At 51.1% G+C, this 22,297-nt stretch overlaps 1 protein-coding gene across 2 annotated transcripts in view; it reads right to left on the reverse strand.

The window, feature by feature from the left end:
* PREX1 (phosphatidylinositol-3,4,5-trisphosphate dependent Rac exchange factor 1) overlaps positions 1 to 22,297 on the reverse strand; it is a 182,157-nt gene that overhangs the window by 6,841 nt on the left and 153,019 nt on the right. The window contains exons 19-33 of one of the 2 annotated variants that reach the window (XM_080683357.1): positions 20,650 to 20,735; positions 19,585 to 19,721; positions 18,825 to 18,945; positions 16,614 to 16,801; positions 16,180 to 16,341; positions 15,314 to 15,524; positions 14,594 to 14,870; positions 12,222 to 12,428; positions 10,843 to 10,931; positions 9,533 to 9,615; positions 9,283 to 9,373; positions 6,852 to 6,980; positions 5,581 to 5,622; positions 4,343 to 4,563; positions 1,586 to 1,685 (exon numbers count right to left, since the gene is read on the reverse strand). In XM_080683357.1, coding sequence (XP_080539483.1) covers positions 1,586 to 1,685; positions 4,343 to 4,563; positions 5,581 to 5,622; positions 6,852 to 6,980; positions 9,283 to 9,373; positions 9,533 to 9,615; positions 10,843 to 10,931; positions 12,222 to 12,428; positions 14,594 to 14,870; positions 15,314 to 15,524; positions 16,180 to 16,341; positions 16,614 to 16,801; positions 18,825 to 18,945; positions 19,585 to 19,721; positions 20,650 to 20,735 — 2,144 coding nt within the window. Of the gene's footprint in view, positions 1 to 1,585; positions 1,686 to 4,342; positions 4,564 to 5,580; positions 5,623 to 6,851; positions 6,981 to 9,282; positions 9,374 to 9,532; positions 9,616 to 10,842; positions 10,932 to 12,221; positions 12,429 to 14,593; positions 14,871 to 15,313; positions 15,525 to 16,179; positions 16,342 to 16,613; positions 16,802 to 18,812; positions 18,946 to 19,584; positions 19,722 to 20,649; positions 20,736 to 22,297 lie in introns of both variants that reach the window. The other variant, XM_080683356.1, reaches the window with a different exon arrangement.

Below are 22,297 nucleotides of genomic sequence, written 5' to 3' on the forward strand. Positions count from 1 at the left end.
GCCCAGTCTGCCCATACTCAGAGGAGCAGCCTCGGACCTCCCTTTTCACCTCTTTCAACAGGTTCCAGTTCCCACTGCTCAATTCTTAGACATGACAGTGGTTTTGCCCAGCTGGGGGGTTGTCAGTGTTTGTCTTCAGAGCCTCACGAATGTCTCCTGTACTCCTCACCTGGTGCCCCAGTCCTCTACCTGCCAAATGCTGCCCTCAACCAGGACCTGCATTTATTTACACTCATAGGGTACAGCTTATGGTAGGCATGGTATTAACACCCTATCTGGCACCCATGGCAGACATCATTAATCAATCACTAACACCCCATCGGGCACCTATGGCAGACATCACTAATCAATCAATAGTTCTCCCTTAGCCCAACTTTGCCTATCGATAGAACTGACCATCAATTCCAATTGGCACCTGAAACAAAATCTATGGTCCCTCTAGATTCTCACACATTCTCAACAGGGTGATATCACCCCTAAGGAGGTGAAAATTGGTTCTTGAGGCGATGGCCAAAAAAAGAGTACTCCTTTTATGTATAAAGCACATACAGTACCTAAACAGACATATAGTATATCTGCGGTCTTAAAATGTAATGGGGTTGCAGCAATTAGGAAAAAACTACACCGACTCCTTATGGAGGTGGTAATTTTTAAAAAGTTGAGAATCACTGATCTAGAGCAGTGGTTCCCAAATGAGTGTGCTTCAAACCCACCCAGTCCCTGTCAACATAGGCCTATGGGTTCTACTTGGAGAGTTTCCGGTGCAGGTCTGGGCTGGGGCCTGAGGATTCGCCTTTCTAACGAGGTCCCAGTGGCTGCAGGTCCAGGGACCACACTCGTAGAAAAGCGGCAACAGATCCCAGCCCAGTGGTCCTCAATCCTGGCTGCACCTCAAAGTCACCTGGAAAGCTTTTCTAGAACCCCAATGCCTATGATCCACCCCACAGAGTGAATCCGACCGGCCAGAGCTGAGGCTGGGATGGGGATCGGTATCTTTGAGTACCAACAGCTGGGGCTGAGACCTGCTGGGCCAGCCTGTGGGCTTCCAGAGGGCAGGAGCCACACCCATATTTCTCCACTGTGGCCCCAGAATTGAAAACTGTGCCTAACACATATTCTGTGCTCGTACTTAGGGATGAGTGGATGGGTGGAGAATGAGTGGATGAATGGGCTGGTAGGTGAGTGGTGGATGGATAGGTGGGACGGTGGATGGAGATGGATAAGTAGAGGGATGAAAGGGTAGATGAATGAATGGTGGGCGGAGAGAAGGAGGGAGGGAAGGAGAGAAGGAGGGAGGGGCTTAACTGTGCTATAAATTCTTAGAAAATATTAACAAGTCTTCACCCCAATAATGGATATCTCTAGAAATTTTAGTAAGAACTGGGTACTGGCTGTTGTTCCCTTTTAAGAGCTTTTGGAGACAACTGGGTTTATACAAAAATAGACCCTCTTTTTCCATGTATGTTGAGAGCATGAGGTTTGAAAGTATTGGGTCCCAGGTCAACCTTGGGCAGCTGGCCTGGTGGCAGGGTGGTCCCCAAAGCAGTTCCCGACTCTCATGTTGGGAGAGGGAGGAGTCACTCACTGGCCACGTAGTTCTCGTCCAGCTGCTTGAAGGAGAAGGAGACGTTGTCCAGCTCCGACAGGGTCACCCAGAGGTCCTCCAGCATGGTGCGTTCCTCCTTCTGCAGGAGGAAGACAGAGTGGAGGAGCGTCAGATGCCACCCTGCCCCAGGGTTTCACTTCAAGATGCTGTGACTCAACACCAGCTGTGGGCCTACCAGGCACGAGGCTCTGCTGGGCTCTCCAGGGCTGGATGTGAAACCGGGTTCCCTTGTCCTCCCAAGGCAGAAACCCAGCTCTGCTCTAATGTGCTGGGTGGCCTGCTTGCCCGGACCATCCCAGTAATCCATCTCAGCCATCTCAAACGTAACACGCCCCAAAAATCCTTACTTTCCTCCTCACCCCCTGCCATGGGCCCCATCTCAGCAAAGAGAACCAGCATCCGCCCAGCAGACCAAGCCCTACACTGTGACCTCAAGGATTTCTTGATTTCTCTCTCCGCTCACCCTATACTAGTACACTGCCCATCCCCAAGTCCTGATAAGCTGACCTTCAAAACATACCCCAGATCCAGCATCTCCCTCAACCCTCCTCACCACCCCAAACACAGACCCCCGTCTCTCCAGGAGGACCACACCAGCCTTTTCACAGGTCCCCCTATGCCACCCTTCCCCCGAACATGGGGCAGCCAGGGATAAAACCTGAGATGCAGAGGGAGCAGGGCAGCCTGGGAGTTACCAGACCTAGTCAGACTCCTGGGGTCGCCCTGTGACTATTGCTCAAAGCCTCGGAACCCAGAATAAAGTCCTAGGGTGGCCCTACAGATGTGGCCCTGCTGACATCATACCCTGATCCCCCTGGCCTGCTCCCCTCCAGCCACACTGGCCTCTGTTTGGGACCTTTGCACATCCTGTTCCCTCTGCCCGGCACACTTTTCCTCGGACCATTTACCTAGCGGGCTGTCTTGGTACTCAGGTCTCAGCTCAAACATCACCTCCTCAGAGAGGACATCGCTGACCATTTCAATCCAAAGCAACTTAATCACCTTCTAAGTCTTCTGTATAACTACCTCCTGTCCGTCTCTCCTCCCTCTTCCTTCCTTCCTTCTTTCCAAACTGCTTCCCCCAACTAGAACGTGAGCTTCCGACACCCTGTGCCCAGCTCAGAGCCGGGCACACGGTGGTGACTGGTGAATTAATGTACTGGGCCCCGGGCCCTTATGTGAGAACAGAAGGTGAGGGCTGAGTGTTCCTGGCGGCCTTTCCAGGCCCCAGTGGCCCTTTCCAGGAACCAGGTGGAAGCGACCTGTGTGCAAAATCGGCCAGCAGAGGGCGCAGCTAGGCCAGGCTTTCCCAACAGCCAGCAGTTGTGGCTTTCAGCCCAGCCTGGGAAAATGTCTAGGAAGCTCAGGGCTGTAGCAGTTGGGGAGCTCCGGACTGGGAATAAGGGGTGCAGGACCAAACAGTACAGAGAATTGCTGCAGGCTTCATTTCTGGGGCACGTCGGTTCTGGGACCCAGCACCCTTAAATGATGAGTCCTTGGTGCTGCCTCCTGGGGGCCAGAAGAGAAACCGGACCTGTTTCTGAGCCCTGAGTGACAAGACAGTGGAATCAGAGATAAAAAGGAGATGCAGAGAAAGCAGGGCAACCTAGGGGCTAGAGGGCCTAGAGTTAGACCCCCGGAGTTCAAACCTGGCTGCCTGGGCCTCAGTGTTCTCATCCTTAAAACGTGGGGAGTAAAAACCCTGCCTCGGAGCTAGTGCAAGGATTAACTGAGACTCTGTCTGCACCGAGGAATTTCACCTGGATTATTACAAACGCCTACTCACTGGCCGCCCAGCTGCTGTGCTTGCCCTCATGGTCTTCCCCACCAAGAAGCACGAGTGGTTCTTTCAGTGTCACAGTCAGATCCCATCCCTCCTCTGCTCAAAACCTTGCCATGGCTCACACCCACTCAGAGTACCAGCCAAAGTCCTGCAAGTCCCCACACAGTCTGACCCCAGTCAATTCTCAAGACTCGCCTCCTCCTGCCCCAGCTTCTTCTGCTCTATCCATAGGCCACCTTGCAATTTCTCAAACACTGCCTCAGGGCCTCTGCATCTGCTATTCTCTCTGCCTGAGAGACTTTTCCAGGATCCTCATGGCTCACTCCCTCTCCTCTTTCAGTTCCTGGTCAGCTGTCACCTTCTTAGGGAGGCCCTCACTGGCTACCTTATCGAAACGTTCAATTGCTGTCGCCCCATCTTTTCCTGTCCCCTTCCCTGCTTAATTTTTCTCCTTAGCTTTTACCACTATGTATGAGGAGCCCTTATCACTATATACGAGGGTTTCTCAAGTGTGACACTATTGACATTTAGGGCCAGAAAATTCTCAGGGGAGTGGGGACCATCCTGTGCATTGCAAGATGTTCAGCAGCATTCCTGGCCTCTACACACTCGACACTAGTAGCACCTCCTCTCCCCTCATTGTGACAACCTAAAATGTCTCCAGACATTGCCAAGTGTCCCCTGGGAGTAAAACTACCCTGGTTGAGAACCGCTGGTCTACATCGCTTATTTTACTTATTTATGTCTATCTTCCCCCACCAGGATTTAAGATCCCTGAGTACAACCCTGTGCTTGGCCCACAGCTGGTCCCCAGTGCCCGTAAGAGTGGCACGTGGTAGGTGCTCAATGAACAGCTGCTGAATGAACCAGGGAGTGAGCGAGAGCCTGAGTGAGGAAGCAGGAGCTCTCCTGCCCAGGCTCCCAGGGCACTCGTCCCCCTTCCTCTCACTCACCACAGTGGCTGGCGACAGCAGGGACTGGCAGTGCAGGAGGACGCCGGTGGCCGCTACCTGCTCCAACCACTTGCGGCTGGCATCCCGGCTGCTCTCCTCATACTCGCCATTGTTGTTGTAGCGGTAGCTGAGCGCTGCCAGGAGCTGCTCAGAGAAGGTGCACACAGCGGCCACCAGGGCCTGGCAGAAGATGGTGTCCCTCCGCAGCTGCAGCTCGGTGTCTGGAGAGCATAGATGGCCTCGCTGGGCAGGTGCTCCTGCCCCAGGCCCCCAAGCCCAGGCCCAGAACCAACCACCAGCCCCCGCAGGCCAACCATCCGGGGCCAGCTTGCCAAAAATCAATCCCAGCCACCAAAAGCCAGCCCCACAAGAATCAATTCTCCCAAAGCAAGCCAATTTACTGAAAATCTCAACTCTCTCATTGATCCATCTGCCTTGTGATTTTTCCTAAGGCTTTCCCAAAACCTTACTCAGCTGTTTCTCCATTGGTTAGGGGATTGCTCCACCTTGACTGGCTGGACAGCAATGGCGCCAAGCATTTCTGCCAAGCTCCATGCTTTAAGAAATGCCGTGTACCACTTTCTCTATTTCTGAGAAGCCTCTTCCTGCCTACCCCTTTCCTTGCCCCTGTCCTGACGTGGTTTGCAGAACTGGCTAATTTCAGGCAATCATTCATCCAGGGCCTGATCCTCTGGAGGGAATTATTTTCAATGACTGGCTCTAGCCAACTGATTTTCAGATACCAATTTTGACCTAATCTTATTTTAGCTGCCACTTGGCGGAGAATTTCTGGGAAGTAGGGAGGGACAGAGAACACCTCCCAGCTTCCCCGAGCCCACCATCTCCCCTTTCCTCCTCCCCATTGTCTGCCGTGTAGAAGTCCCATGCGGGGCTGAGGACTCGACTGGCAAAGACCCGCCCTGGTCATCAGTCCTCTGTCTCCTGTCCTCGGGCCTGGGAGGTGGCAAGACACAGGGCTCCTGGCTCCAGGGCCCTGAGACTTGACCCTGGACTCAAGCGGAGGAAGCAAATGAGGTCTAAATAGTTGTAGGTGCAAAAGCCACGAAGTCACTCCCTCCCCCGGGTCCAGGCCCTGATGACCAGGAGAACATCAACCTCGGCAGGCAGAAGAGGCCTCCCTGGGCTGCCGTCATGAGCTCCACTGCCAGCCAGGATGGCCTCTCCTGGATACGCCCCTGTGTGCCAATCACAGAGAGTTGCTGCTGCAAAGTCCTCACCTGTGCATTTCAGCAAGGCCAGCAGCAACTGATTCTTCCCGTCTGGAAGGAGAAGCAGAGGAAAGAATGAGCCGAGAGGAGTTAGCACAGATTCGAGCAGAACTGGGCCCTCCCTGCAGCCCAAGCTCCAAGCCCTGCACAGGGACACTGTGGATATGTACAGTCACGCTAAAGAAGCTCTGATTGAATGTTGGGTGAGTTCCAGAAACCCTCAATTTCCAGGGGATGGAACCCCAACTGCTAGCTGTACCCCAACTGTTTACATATACCCACCAAACACAGACTGAAACCAGCCCCTCCCACTCCCAGGCCAGAGCCCCCAGCCCACACCTTGTACATGCATGTGTGGACACACGCTTATATGCATACATGTTCATGTAAGCACACAGGCACGTATGCACATTCTACATAGCCACAGCCCTGGACCCGCATAGACAAAGCTCAGACCTTCTGAACACAGGCCTAACATCCTGGTCTCTTTCCTTCAAAAAAAGGCTCCTAGGCCCAGAAAGGGTTTAAAAGAAAAATCCGAAAGGCCAACTCAGAGGCGCTGTTCCGGGGGATGGCTCTGAAGCTTTGCCCCTCCTGCTGTCCTGGTCAAATGTCTCCTGGTCTACGGTCCTTCTAAGCCAGGAGTCCCAGACTCAAATGCTGCCAAGGGTCAGGCAGGCAACTGTGTGAGGCGGACACCAGGAAGCAGGCCGTGATGAGGACTGTGGTGAACTGGAAGTCACCCCTCTCCCATCTAAGACGGCAGCTGCCACTCATCACCCAAGTGTGACTGTGGGACTGCAGGCCTGATTAGTGACAGATCTCCTGACTGGTCAGGAGTAGCCAGGAATCTAGATTTTTATGTGACATCTCAGATAATGAAACACTGGCAACCGATTCACATTTTTTGTGCTAAATCATCAAAGCCCACCTGTGGGCCCAAGTCTGATCAGGGGACACCCAGCTTGTGGCCTTGATAATAAATAAAAGGAACTGAATTAAATTTATAATTTCCTAAAAAGAAGGAGTAAGTGCAGCCTTCTCAGCCTCCTGATTCTGCAAGGAAGCCCCCGGCACCCCAAGTCAGATGTTCCTTAATCATGTGAATATACACAGTTCCAGGGCTCTGCCCAGGGCAGGACCCTCAGCTGAGGAAGAGGCACAAGTCCTCCTCATCCCCCCCTGGACATGGAGATGGCCCCACTCCTGATCCTTCCACATTCCACATTAAGAATCAATAGCCACAAAACCACCACAATACCCCTCCCTGCCCAACCGACCTTCCACGTATTTCTGAATGTTGTCCACTAGGGTCTTGATGGAGTTGGGGAGGTTCCAGGGGTCCTCCTGAATGCTGATCTGGATCAAGCTCCGGCCACGAATTGTACACTCTTCTTTCTGTTTGAACTCTGGGGCAGGAAAGTGGTATGAGGGCAGGAAAGGGACAGAAGTAGCTTTGGAGAACAGTGGCACAAAGGCCTATGTCCCATCACCAGATTCCAAGACTCAGAATCCAAGATCAAGGATGCTGGCAGGACTCAGGTACTAGCTGGTCCACGGAGAGCAAATACATGGCAAGTGTGCTACAGATTCATAGTACCACGCCCATGGCAGACATCACTCATCAATCTTAGCACACTTTCCTGCTAGATGAGGTGTAACTCCTCACCACTGATACCAATCCAGTGCAGACATCACAAATCCATCACTGCATTCTTTTCTCCTACGCTTGCAAATCAATCACTGCACTCTCTTCTCAGGTACTACACCTCCTCGAAGACACACCAATCAAGCTGGCACATGATTAAAGACCCTTGTCTAACCTTTTCCCTATACAGAGGAGGAAGCCCAGGCTCAGAATGGGGAGGTGTCTTGCCTAAGTCACATAGCTGAGTTGTGACAGAGCTTAGACTTGAACCTGACCCTGGCAGACATAGGCCCGTTTCTTGGGCCTCTTCCCTGCAACAATGCCCCAGATTTCTGAGATATTTGTGGTTTTGGTTCCTCTGGGCTTGATGTTTCTGCTTTCTGAGGTCCGATCCTGGAAGAGATGACCCTAAGACAGCAGGAGGAGTAGCTGAGCTAGGGCACCCCAACTCTCCACACTTCCCACCCTCATTTAGGAGCAACTGTCTATTTCTTTTCCTATCTCCTGCACCTAACTGGGAGCTCCTGGAGGTCAGGGGCAGTGTCACATTCATCTCAGGGCCGCTAGTGCCCAGCACAAAGCCTGGCACAAAGTGGTTCCTGGGAATTATTTACTGGATGGAGAGCTGCATGGATGGATGTGTGGGGAGCGGATGCATGGATGGATGGATGAGTGGATGGATGGATAGATGGATGGATGGATGGATGGATGGATGGATGAATGAGTGGGGAGTGGATAGATGGATGGATAGATGAGTGGATGGATGGATGGATGGATGGATGGATGGATGGATGGATGGATGAGTGGATGGATAGATGGATGGATGGATGGATGGATGGATGGATGGATGGATGGATGAGTGGGTGGGTGGATGGATGGATGGATGGATGGATGGATGGATGAGTGGATGGATGGATGGATGGATGGATGGATGGATGGATGGGTGGATGGGTGGGTAGGTGGGTCGATGGGTAGGTGGGATGGGTAAATGGGAGGAAAGGTGGGTTGGAGGACATACATGTCAATTCTTTTTCTCTCAATCATGTCAAGAAGTAAGTCCCAATTTGGTGGGTGAGTCCTTAACACTTCTTTACTGATCCTTCTCATGAGGGAAGAACAAAGCACTCTGGGCAGGCAGTAGAACCTGACTGCAGTATGACGACATTTTTTGCGGCTGTTTCCATTGAGTTTATCACAGTCATCGTTATTTCATGACGTTATACAGGTTTTCCATATATGGGAAGTTTAAAACGTTCCTTACAAAATTACATTTTTTAAAGGGAATCACTTTTTCAATAAAGTTATGTCAGTAATAATGCAGGCAGCAAATGAATATGTTTTTTAAAAATATAAAGATGTAGGTAGATTCTGTGAATGTCAGTAACATGATGGAGGAGGGCTGAAGGTCCCAAGGTTGGTGAATTGTGCTCCAGTCCCTCCCTTCCTGTTACAGACAGGAAGACAGAGGCCCAGAGAGACTCAGGGACCCACCCAGGGGTCCACGGATTTTTTTCTGTAAAGAGCCAGGTAGTCCGGCCAGCATAGCTCAGTGGTTAAGGTCGACCTATGAACCAGGAGGTCATGGTTCAATTCCCATTCAGGGCACATGCCCAAGTTTCAGGCTCAATCCTGGTGGGGTGTGTGCAGGAAGCAGCCGATCAGTGATTCTCTCTCATCACTGATGTTTCTATCCCTCTCCTTCTCTTTTCCTTCCTCTCTGAAATCAATAAAAATATTTCTAAAAAGAGCCAGGTAGAAACTGTTTTAGCCTTTGCAGGGCTTACGGTGTCTGTCATGTGTTCTTTGTTTTTACTACTCTTTATAAATGAAAATAACATCCTCAGGTCAAGTCTATACAGAATCAGGCTATGGGCTGGATTTGGCCCGTGGGCTGAACTTGCTGACCCCTGGATGAGCCCTTAGCCACTGGGCAGGAGAGGGGCAAGGCGGAGAGTGTGAGCCCGCGCCCTGCCCCCGTCGGCACACATTCCCCATCCTCACCATCTCCTTGTTAGATGCTGGATGTCACTCACAGCCCTGCGGAGGGGCGCCCCTGTGCTCACCTTGCAAGCAGTGGTCCATAGGGAAATGCTTGGTCTCTTCAAAAGCCCTGCTCATGACTGGCCCCTTGAGGAGTGCGTGGATGGAGTCCACCTGGTGGCAGGAGGCTCGAGGTTAGGGTGGCTCCTGTGGCCTCCAGGTTGCAGGGACCCTTGATTCCCAGTGCCTAAGCCAGGTTCTGGCTTATGGGTTCTCACCACGGGTGACGGGAGAAACCCAAGGTCCGGCCAGGGGTGGGAACAGAGGTCCTACCTGGTTGAAGAGATGTTCCAGGCAGCCGTGAAGCTTGTCCTGCTTGTCTGATGGAATCCGCATGTCACAGGGCAGCTCGTCCCCTGGCGAAAGGAAGAAGCCACAGCCATCAACAAACTACTTCTGACCCATCTCACACCCTCCCAACCTCCTTCCCAAGAAGGCGACGTAGCTGCAGAGCTCCAAAACCCACAGTGGATTTGGAGTCTGACAGATTCGGATCCTGGCTGTGTGACACCAGGCAAATTTCTTGACCTCTCTGAGCCTCAGTTTCTTCATATTCAAAATGGGCAACAGGAACTAAAGCATTACACAACTGTAAGCCATTGTTCTTATTTCCGAGACTCTGCAAATGAGGAGTCTGCGAGCCAGAGAGAAGGAACTGGACCCCAAATCTCCGACCCATCCCCCAGCTGTTTCAGTTCAATCCGCCATCACATGGAAGTTCCTTCCTAAAACCTCCCCAGGGAGAGTTTTTATAGCCAAATATCTTACGTGATGAAATATTTATCTAAAGTTCAGCAATATCGTCAATGTTACTTGTGCTTCTCTTTCTTCTGTCAAATTGAAATTAAATTTTTATGCCCAGACTATCACTGGAAGGTCACACAACGCAGCTGTGGCCGTGGGGGCTGGGGAACCGGGAGGCTGGGTTGCAAGGTGGGAGGGAGGCTTATCACCACCCGCCCTCTCGTGCCTTTTCAATTATGAAGCAAGTGGATTTATAGCCTATTCACAAAATAAACATTTTAAACGCTGAAATCAATACAACTAAAATCAAAGCAAATTTCAGTCTTTCAGAAAAAGCTGTAAGTACAGCGTGATCTAATTTATAGAGTATTATGTCTGTCTGTCCATGTGTACAGAACTGTGCTCACCAACGGTCTCCACATGTGACGGTTGGTCACTCCTGGGGGTTCTGACTTATTGTCGTGTACTTCTTTTGAACTTTCCTATGTCGTCTGAATTTTTGGTGTGAGCACGTGTCATTTTTATGGAAACCATCAAGTCGCCCTATTTTAGTGACATCAGAGCAACTCATCACAATCTCTAATTGCATCATGTATGTTTTCATGTGTTCCGTGTCCATGATATTCGTGGAGAACGTCAGCTCCATGAGGGCCAGGATCTTTTGTTCTGTTCATTGTTGTGATCCCAGCACAACATGGGTGCTCAGTAAAATGTGCTGAATGAGTGACTAAAAAGCATCGTATAAAATAACACAGAGTAAAGTGTAATAAAATAAAAGTAAACCAAACCAAGTCTCGCTGGGGGACCCCCGGCCCTGGAGCAGGAGCCGCTGCACTCACCAGACCCCATCTCGTCGCTGCCCAGGTAGGAGCTGTTACTTCTCACGCTGGTGTAAGACAGGACTGAGTCCCGATTACTGTTACACTCGCTGCGAAGGGGCAGACAGGAAGACAAGAGTCACCTCCAGCTCACACCCTCTGGTCCCAGCGCCCAGAACCCACTTTCTGGAGTGCAGACAAAATCCCTACTCCTCGGAGGACAACTGGTCCAGAAAGGGTGCTGCGGACCGCTCACCAGTGGGAGATGGGAAAGGCTGTCCTGAAGGACCTTCTGATGGAGAAACATTTCTAGGCCCCCGCACAGAAATGCAGGAATAGTAAGAGGACAGCTTTTTTGCTTTTATTTGGAAGTAAACTTCTGTCACTACCCTCATGGGAGAAGCCTGGTTCCTGGACACGTGTGCACATGCCACGCTCGACCACACGGTTCCGTGTTCGTCTCCCAAGCCTGGCTGGGAACCTCATGAGGACAGGACCACGTTCTCTTAGCTTGTGTCCCAGGAACGCAGAAGGTATGGAAATCAAAAACCACAATCCTGAAATTCTTCCCTTCACCTTTTTGAAAATTAAAGGAAACATCAGAAGACCCAAAAATATAAGACCGGAAACCCAGAGAGATGGAGAAACCTTGGGCTATGGACATGAGGCGCTGGGAACATCTGCTTATAAAGAACCTCAGCAAGAAACACGGGCCAGTCAGACCCCCTGGAAGACTGAAAGACACGAATGCTGGGAAGCTGGGGCGAAGGTCATTCATGTCAAATTCCAGCAGTTCTGTATTTTGCCCAAAACAACTCAAGTGCCCTCCTCTACTCTACCCACACGATCAAATATTATAAGAACTCTCCCTGGAGCCCACAGCGCTTGTTTATTTGTGGTAAGGACTTCCACTTACCCACTACATGGTTTATTACAGGAAATTGAATTTTTAGTCCATTTAACCCACTAATTAGGACTTCCCTGATCTTGTTATAATTAACCAGTAAAAAAAAACAACTCAGACCCTCTCAAGAGTTAGGAGGGGGGAAAAACTGCCTTCCTCCTTGGATCAAGTAAAAATAAAGTGTTTGTTGCAGAAACCATGTAAGTTTTAAGACACACCACAGATCTCGACTTTTTCTCTGACCACATTCCATCAGCGTGCACAGAGTGGCACCGGAGCAGAATGGACGGGTGGTGCCCACAAGGCGGCAGAGCCTGTAACGTTAGCCTTGGGGGCTTAGACAACCCTCAGAACCATATGGCTTAGCAACAGCGCCCCATCCCACTGCTTCCTGGAAAACGTCCCTCTAATTCTGCCTTTCCCACAGGTCCGTGGCCTCAACCGTCCCACTGGCCACCCATGTCAAACCCCACATGACGCCCACAGCTGCCCCCACCTGTAGGAGTCACGGTAGCTCATGGTGTCATGACCTGAGTCCTCCTGATCCTCCTCAGACACCTTGAAACACACTTTCTTGATGCCCCCGTGGTCAGTTCTGTCCATCTCGCTCTCTTCGTTGACCAGTGGGGAGGACGAGGTCTCCTCAGCCAAGGGTGGATGGCAGGACCCACCCGAGGTGGGCTCCGTGATGGTGGACAGCAGCCTGTGGGAGCAAAGACTTGGAACTCAGAGACACATACTGGTGGTTTTAATGGCCTTCATGGAGGCTCTAGGCAAGGTCCTGATCTCAGGCCTCACCTCTGACCCTAACAGAGGAAGCCATCCAATGCTGTGTGTGTCCCATCCCTGAAAATCCCACTAGTAACTCCGTGGAAGCACTTACACCGTCCCTCCTGTAGGGGGCATGAGAAACTGCAGTTCTTCATTTCATGGCCATGCTACACAAGGTTCGAGGGCATAGAACGTGACTGGGAAACTTGCTGCAGAGGCTCAGAGAGCACCTCTTTTCGGCGTTGTAGGCCATACGACCTCAGTTAAAACTATTCCACTTTGCCGCATTCATGTGAAAGCACCACAGGCAATATGGGAATGAATCGCATGGTTGTGTTCTAGTAAGACTTTATTTTAAGAAAGTGAGGCAGTGGGCTGGATTGGCCCACAGGCCATAGATTGTCAACCCATGGCACAGAGTATCATTAATGGTCAAGTGCATAGGTTTTTAAAGCAGACAGACCCCAGATTCAAATCTTGACGCTGCCCCTTGCTAGCTTAGAGACCCACAGCAAATTATTTAACCTCTCTGAGATTTAGTTTCCTCACCTGTACAATGGAGTAATATCAGCATCTATGTCCCAGGCTGGTATGAAAATTAAGGGAGTTAAAATATGTAAAGTGCTTAAAGAGTGTCTGGTGCCTTGTCTGTGAGCAATAAACGCTGGCTAATAAAATCCTATTACATCTCAGTGAGGTCAGTATTATGATCAGCTCCATTTTACAGATGAGGAAATTGAGGCTCAGAGAAATCAAAAGACTCGTCCAAGGTCACACAGCTAATAAATAGCAGGGCCAGGATTCAAACCCAGACTCTCCTGGCTCAAGACCCTACATTATTTTTTCTTTCATCACAGACAATTTCCATTATACAAGAAAGTAGAGGGAACATTATGAAAAATGGCAGGTACTCCTAGCCAGCTTCAACAATGGCAACTCGGGGTTCATTTCTGTTTCCTCAATCTTTCCTACTGCTCTTTCTTTTTCTGGAGTATTTAAAACCTAGCTAAGATATCATAAATTTCCCCTATAAACACTTCCCCATGTGTGTCTCGCACATAAGGACTGTCTTTTAAAGCAATGGTTCTCAACTAAGGGTGATTCTGCCCTCCCAGAGGAAACAGTGAGCAACTTAGCATATTTCCTGAGGGGCAAACATTTGTCAGTGTCCAGAGACATTTGTTAGTTGTCACAACTGAAGCGGGATAGGGGTGGGGGGAGCTACTACAGCCAATGAGTAGAGGCCAGGGATGCCGCTAAATATCTCACACTGCACACCACACCACAAAGATGGTGTCCATAATGTCAAGGCTGAGAAACACTGTTTTGAAACTAACCAGACTGCCGTTACCATACCTAAGAAAATCAATAATTCCTTCACACCATCTAGTACCCAGTCCATGTTCAAATATCCCTGGTTGTCTCAAAAGGGTCTTTTCACAGATGGTGTGTTAGAAACAGAACCCTAGCCAGACACTGCATTTGGTTGATATGTCTCTTCTCTAACAGATCCTCCTCCTCCTCCCTGGACCTGCTCCCCACCACCCCCCGCAAACCCCATCAGTTATTTTCATCTAGAATCACCCTCCCTCTGGATTTGGCCAATTGTGTCCCCGGGGTGCCATGTCACCACCCTCTATCCTCCACATCCTACAGTTGCATACTGAGACCTAGAGCTTTGATTAGAGAACAGTGCGATTTCTGTTGGTGAGAACACTTTGGAGGTGGTGCTGTGTGTGTGCCCGTTGCATTACACCAAAAGGGACACCTTCTCTCTTTCTGTTAAAGTTACAAAGTCCCCCAAACCTTTTCCCAAATAGTTTTAGCCTCTACTAATGACTGCTGCCTACATCTATCATTTCATTAGAGCAGTGGCTCTCAATCAGGAGTGATTCTGCCCTCATCCCCCGAGTGGGTATTTAGCAATGTTTGTCATGGCTGGGGAACAGAGATGCTCCTGGCATATAGGGAGGCTGATAAATTGCCTGATGTACAGGACAGCCCCCACTACAAAGAATCCTGACTCTACACATACACACACACACACACACACACACACACACACACCCTCAATTCCTTCTTGGGGTCAAGGCTCACCTGTTGATCTGGGTGACATACTGTTTCATCTCCTTCAGGGCTACATCCAGTTTGGTAAAGAGCTGCAGGTAGGCATCCTGGATCTCACGGTCCTCCTGCTTGAGGAGAAAGCTCAGACCCCGGTCCTCTGGGCCCAGGGCCCCATTGGCTGGCCCAAAGCTGCTGTCACGGGGACCTTGGCATTGAGGATCCCCATCCATAGCAGGCAGGCACTTCCAGGATGGGGCAGCCATGGTGGTGATGCAGTGCTGGGTGTAGGACATAGGGTTCAGGTGGCCTGCATGGATAAAGGGAGAGCTCATTTGGAAACCGTGCCCAGACATTCACAACCCCCTTGGATAGAGGTATATAATCCATTTCTAGGATCCCAATAAATATGAGAATTTTCCCGTTTAAATATTATTTTAATCCACCAGATTACTTCAAGACAAAAGTTTTGGTTTAGTGCTAATATGCCTTTAACTACTGTGATCTTTTCCTGCCTGGAATGCAGACATGATGGCTGGTACTCCAGCAGCCATTCTGTAACATGAGGCATCCTTCAGGATGAAAGCCACCTCTACACCATAGAGATGATGGTGTAGGAAGATAGGAGCCTAGATCCTTGATGACTGTGAAGCCACCATTCCAGCCCTGGACTGCTGACCTCCAAACATGTTTCTGTTCAAGTGTCTGTAGTGTGAGATCCAAACACAATTTCTAACAGACACATGCAGTTACCTTGCTCTGGGTCAAGGCCAATGAGGGAGGGTTTGCGACCAAAGCGGATGCTGAAGGACCTGCCAATGGAGGGAGTGGTCTTGGGGTAGGACACTTCCATGATGTTGATGTGGCAATTGGTGGGGCAGAAGTCCAGGCCACACAGCGAATGGGGTTCCAGGGGTGCTTGTTTGAAGGGTGGGCTGATCCTGCTCTTCAGCTGGGCTGCAAACTGACAGAGGTGGGGGATATGAGGTCATGCTGCAGGACTCTGGGAATTCTGGTCTCCCCACAGTTCCCACTTTATCCTGGTCTAGGCCAGACATTCCAGATTGGACAAAATGAATAGCCCTAATGGACAAGTGGATCCCCCTACACTGCCTTTCACTGGATCCAGATTTCAGGGAAAGTCTGGAGAAATCTGAGTCCTCTGAGTACCTACCCACCTTCATTTCTGCATTTTAGCTGCACACGTGAGCTAAAGCCATCTCTCCCCAACCCACAGTCCATGAGGTTCAGGTAAGGCTGCCTCCCCATGCTTGTAGTTACTAGTACTGATACAGAGCTGGGCACGAGACCCACGTCAACCCAATAGAAGCTCTCGATTCCTTTTCTACTGGGGTTGCTAAGGTTATAGCTACTGGGGACCATTTGTCACCACATGAGAAAGGCCTGCCTGGCAGCGAAGCCAACATGGAAAAATAAAGTCAAGAGAAGGAGAGAGGCCATGGTCTTATAGTGATATCTGCTTGAGCACCTGGATACAACCCTGCCTGAAGTTCACCTCTGGACTTTTCAGTAATATAAACCAATAAATTTGTCTAAGCTAAGTTGTGGTGGATTTTGACATTTATAACCAAAATGCCCCAGGTGGAGGGTAAAGGTACCTCCTGATAGCAGGCAATCCTCTGGCCAATGCTCTCCAGCTTGATGTCGCAGATGTGACGAAACTCGAAATGGGACATGGTCCTGATATTGTTGCTCAGGGCCATGAGCCGCCCACAGTTCTGCACAAAGACACTGTCATCGGCCGCAAAGGCCTCGAGGATCTGCAGAAACATTAACTCCTGAGCACACACTCTGCCCCAAGGAGGGCCGTTAAGCAGTTTATCTACAGAGATTCCTGTATGCCTCATAACACCCCCACGAGGTCAGGTCTATTACTGGCCCATTTTGCAGATGCGTGAACTGAGGCTAAAGAGATTAAGTCACTCTCCTAAATCCCATGTCGTGGGGCAGAGACTAGAATTCAGGGCTCCAGGCTAACTCGGAGGAAATGGGAATCAGGCTGCTCCCCCCCAAGGGCAGTGCCCAACAAGACCTTGGCAGTGAGGCCGAAGCAGCCGCGGGGCTCCACGATCTTCTCCAGCACGTGACACTTGATGCCCGCTGTGCTCACGTACTCATACACCACGCCATGCTCCAGGTGCACATTGTCCACGTTCAGGCTAACCACAGGGCTGTCCTCATGCAGGCTCAGCTGGGCACCCAGGGACAGCAGAGGGAAGGCTGAAAGCCAAAAGGACAGTCAACCCTGCAGAGGGGGCTCCACCCCACAGCCAGCCAGCCCCCTGGCCCTGCACCACGGACAGCTCCCATCAGACAGATGAGGAACTGAAGCCTGTGCTGCAGCTCTGTTCGATTTTGCCAGCCTACTATTGTTCACACCTTGTCCTAGATTGTCCTGCTAGAAATCAACCCGTGTGCCCTATTCCCAGTCTATGTGGCTTAAAACAGCGCCGCCCCACCCTACCCCCACCCCGCCCCGCAACACCTGCATCATTCACCAAAGGCACAAGCTGAAGATTTTCCTTTATTCACAGTGATTGGCTCAGGAATGAGCATGTGACCCAAGCTGGGCCAATGAGAGTCAAGTCTGGGACTTTTGTTGGATCTACAAAGAGCTGGAGACATTCTCTTTTCAACTGGATTCCAAGCTGCCAGAGCCACCACATGGATAAAACAGTAGGTAAAAGGAAAACCAACACAGAGGAAGCAGAGCTGAAAAACTAGAGAGAAAGAGGCTCCTTATGAGACTCCATAAAGCACTGGATCGAGCTGGATCTGAAGCTTACATGACCCTACCCAGACTTTTCCGTTTCCTGAGTTAATGTTATGTAGCCCAGATACAGTCCCAGTTAACATGGGCCCTGAGAGGCTACCTGACTCCTCAGAGGCCACACAGCTAGGGAGTGACATACCTAGAAAACCAAGAAGGCACTACATGACATGCAGTTAACTAATGCAGGCAGCAAAGAAAAACAGAATGGAATAAGGAGACTCTGGGACAGAAGGGCACTCTAAGGAGGTAACATCTGAGAAGAGAGGTGAGTGAGGTAAGAAGTACTCAGAAAGAGAGCATTCCAGGCGGAGGGAACTGCAAGTGCAAAGGTCCTGGGGTAGGAGTACATTTGGTGCTGGAGTGGATGAAGCAGGGAGGGCAAATAGGAAAGTGATCAAAGGTGAGGCTGAAGACCATGATGAGGACTTGGTCTTTGCCCTGAGTTAGGGTGGGAGTCATTGGAATGTTTCGTTCTGTTTTTTTAGAGCAGCCCATAGGAGGAGAGGTGAGGCGGGACAGGGAGGATAGTGAGCAGGCTACTGCAATGGTCCTAGTGAGACATGATGGTGGCTCGGACCAGGCAGCAATGGAGGTGGTGAGATGCGTGAGGAAGACAGAGGCGACAAAGTGCGCTTCTGGAATTAAGGTGGAGGGACACAAAAGAAAGAGAACAGTTGATGGGACTCCAAGATCTAAGGCCTAAGAACCTGAAAGATGAAGATGGGATGCTCGGGGGAAACTCAGGAGTTTCCATTTTGGCCAGGCGGAGTCTGCGGTGCCTGTTAAACACCGGAGGGGGCGGGGAAGGAGGTAGAAAGACAGGTCTGGAGTTCAGGGTTGAGGCTGCACTAGAGAGATAAATGTGCGAGCTCGTAGTAGGCAGAATAATGGCCCCAGAGACAACCCCATCTTCATCCCTGGACTGCATGCTCTCACGTGGCAAGGGGAAACGACGGTTGCAGATGGAATTAAGGTTCTAAGCAGATGGCTTTACAATGAGATGATCCTGGATGAGTCAGGTAGCCCAATGTAATCACAAGGGCTCTTAAATGGGGAAGATGGAAGCAGAAGAGGCAGAGTTAGAGAGGTGGCAAGGAGAGAAGGACTCGGGCCAACATTGCTGGCTCCGCATATGAAAGAAGGGGGCCGTGGCCCAGGGAACACAGGCAGCTTCTAGAAGCTGAAACAGGCAAGTAAATTAGTGCTCCCCTAGAGTTGCAAAGAGAATGCAACCCTGCTGACACTTCGATTCTAGCCCCGTGAGCCTCATCTCAGACTCCGACCTCCGGAACTGCAAGAGGATGAATGTGTGCCGTGTTAAGCCACCAGGTTTGTGGTGCTTTGCTAGAGCAGCAATCAGAAACTAATACAGAACTGACGGCATCAAGATGGGATCACAAGGGAGTGCAGACACAAGAGGACCCAGCTCCCCGCTGGAGTCTCTATCTCACTGCCCACCTGTCCTGTTACCTGAGTCGGGCTGGTCTTCCTCCCGGGCCCCCTCACCACCTGGGTCCTCGCCTGGGGTCTCCTGGCTGGCTCGGGCCTCCTGAGCATCCTCATGGGTGTGGTAGATCCACTGGTACAGACCCTGTGAGGGGAGCAGAGTAAGGGGACAGCCATGGCGCTGGGAGCCAGGGAGGAAGGGACGGGCAAAGGTGCAAATGCTTTTAGCCTGGCGGTGACACCTCCTTTGGAGAGGCCCCCAAGGCTTCACTCTGGAACCTTCCTGAGGGACCTCCAGTCACACTCAGCCCTCATCCTCTGGGGGAGCCTTTGAAAATGTAAGTCAGATAAATGGGTGCAGAAAACTTGTCTCTCCTGTGGCCCCAGTGCCTAGAAAAGTGTCAGGCACACAGCAGGTGCTCAATAAACACTTAAATAACCCGATAAATAAGTACCACCTTCCACAGAACCCCAGCCCCTAACCCAAGTATAACATCAATTTTTACCATCAACATAACCATTTGCCCAATATGCCTATGTAGTAAGAAAAGAGGGTCTTATCACACCCATTCACAGCTGTGAAAACTGAGGCCATGAGGTATTATAGCCCAGCTCCTCCAATCTAGGGAGGCAGAGGGGGTAGAGGACCTAACCTCAGCTCAGTACCACCAGCCCTACCTGACCTAAACACCATGATGCCTTCAGACTTTTTTCCAGAGAAAGGTGGCCCTCAGCCCCACCCCCTCACCGAGCAGGGCTCCCCTGATCCCCTTGGGTGGCTTACCAGGGCCTCTTCCCGGCGGTTTCGGAATGCCTGGAAGTGCTCCAGGACATCTGGGGCACCGTCGTTCATCACGTTGTTGCCATTGACCTTCAAGATACACTGGCCAGCACAGAGCCCTGCGGCCGCGGCCTCTGACCCTAAGGGAGACAGGAATGCTTGAGGCTGAATGCCAGGCGGAGGGCCTGAGCAGTGCAGGCAAGGGCAAGAATCCATATGAACACTGTCCTCCACTCATCCCCAAACACTCCACCTCCATCCCTCCCACCCAGGAGCCACTCTCTGACCCACTCCAGTAGGCAGGGCAGGGACTGGCATTCCCATTTTGCCAAAGTAGAAATTGAGGCTCAGAGAAATAGCAACGAGTTTCACTCTAAAACTTCATCTCCTCTAAATTCCTGCAACAACCTATGATACTGGTACCAGGATCAGCCCCATTTTGTAGACAGGAATACAGAGGCTGAGAGAGGCAAAGTAATTCTCTCAAGGTCACATTGCTAGGAGAAGCCAGGGTCAAACCCAGGTCTATAGGACTCCAAATGCATGTTTTCTCAGCTATACCACAATTCCCAAACTGTAGGCCTTGGACCCCAGGGTTCTGTGTGGTTAATACGAAGGGTCTGTAAATGCAAATGAAATGCCTCGCTTTGTCTATACATGAAATAACATCAGGCCTATACGCTGTGATGGTTGACGAGCACAGGCCTGGACCCCAGGGGCTTGGGTTCAAACCCTGGCTCTGCCACTAACCAACTATGTGACTTTTGGTAAGCTCCTGCCTGGCAATGAGCTTGAGCTGGGAAATACAGTCTCTTGTAGAGTAAATGGGTATTTTTCACCTTGCCATAGTCCTCACCACTCCCTCTTGTCTTCCTCTCAGTTACTCATTTGTAACTGCCTGACCCCCATAGGTGTTCGCATTTGCAAGCCTTGGCCTCAAGCAAAAAAAGTGAGTGCTAATGGTGCGCTATGCGCAAAGGCCTGGTGGTAATGGTTTGGGCGGCTCTGCCTTCCTATCACACACACAGATGGGTCTCCCGAGGTCCCCTCTGTCAGGCTCCCACTCACCTCTCCCGACAGCATAGACATAGGGTGGGGCAGCTCCACGGATCTGGAAGCACAAAGCCTCCGGATGGTCAGGGACTTTGATGATCCTGCGGCAGGCAGAAGCAGCCATAAGGAAGAGCAGCACCACTCCCAACAGCCCAGCGGGCCACGCTGAGGAGCCCCTGCCCCCAGGACTTTTGGGAAATCCAGCCCAAAATAATAGCAGTGCCAGGCTTTCCAGCTCCCAGATATACAGAGAAACCTCGCTTAGCCTAACCCAGTGGTCGGCAAACTCATTAGTCAACCGAGCAGCAAACTTCGGCTCGCAAGCCGCAGTTTGCCGACCACTGGCCTAACCAAAGCCCGCTCCACCAGGGTCTCTAGTTCATCTGAAGCACGGCCTGCCATGGAGCTGCAGTCCACACACAGAAATCCCGGATCACCCTCTCCCTTTTCCCTCACTCCTAGTGGGAGGAGGCCTCTGGGTGGCCAGAGCAACACCTCTGCCAGTGAAGTTTTATGCAACAATCATGGATGGAAGGGTGAGAAGTGATCCACACATCTTGGTGCTGACTCCAGAAAAAAGCCCACACGTGTCCTCTAGAGAACACGGTTTGAAAGCCCCAGTCTTGGCCATTCTGCAGGTGGGACACCAGAGCCGAGCAGGTGGCCCCTGCTCAGGACTGTGCAGTGGGCATCATTAATCCAGAGGCTTCAATGCAGCTGCCTGCTTCCCCAGGGCATGTCCCCCACCATGGCCTCCAGGACCATCCCTCCCGTCCCCACCAGCCAGATAAAGCCAGGCTCTTGGGATCCTGTTCTCAAACCCCAGGAGTTGCCAGACTTAAGACGGGCTCATTCCACTTGGGTGATTTCTGCCACTTCCACATTCCAGCCACCCAATCAATCATTTTCCCTAAATTAACTTGCTTTTCTACTGAAATAATCATATTAAAACTTTCCATCCCGCCTGTCAACAGAAAACTGGGAAGCATTTGCCTTAAATAGAAGGGAGAAGTGGAAACCAAATGTACAATTTTTAAAATAGAAAACGCTTCTCCCTGTACCTATATCTGGTATCCAACCACTTCTCACCACACCCCTGTTGCCATGCAGGCTGGTCCAGCAGCCTCCTCACTGCTCCCCTGCTTCCACCTCTGCCCCCCACCATCTGGTCTTCACCTGCAGCCAGAGGGACTCTGCCAGAGCCTACATCAGATCATGCCTCACCTTTTCTCAGAGCCTCCAAGTGGCTCCATGGTCATTACTATGGACACAAGGCCCCAGTGTCTGGCCGATCTCATCACCCATCCCTCCCTCTCACTTGCTCTGCTCCAGCACATCAGCTTCCTCACTATTCCTCACACACACCAGCCAGGTTCCTCCCGGGCCTTCCCACTGGCTGTTTTCTCTGCCTAGAGCCCTCTTCCCCCACAAGTCCCCTGACTCCCTCCTTACCGCCTTCAGGTCTTCACCTCAGTGCTCAGTGGCACCCTAACCACCTGTTACCTGAGTCAGGCTGGTCTTCCTCCTGGGCCCTCCACACCGCCCATCTTCTTTCCCAGCTTCATGTATCAGCCCACACTTACTACCAGCTGGTTCAGTATGCCTCTCACTTCTCCACTGTTTGTGTTAGTCTGTCTCCTGCTCTTTTTTTTTTACTTTTCAT

This window comes from Plecotus auritus, assembly GCF_963455305.1.
Source record: "Plecotus auritus genome assembly, chromosome: 8".
Lineage (NCBI taxonomy): Eukaryota > Metazoa > Chordata > Mammalia > Chiroptera > Vespertilionidae > Plecotus > Plecotus auritus.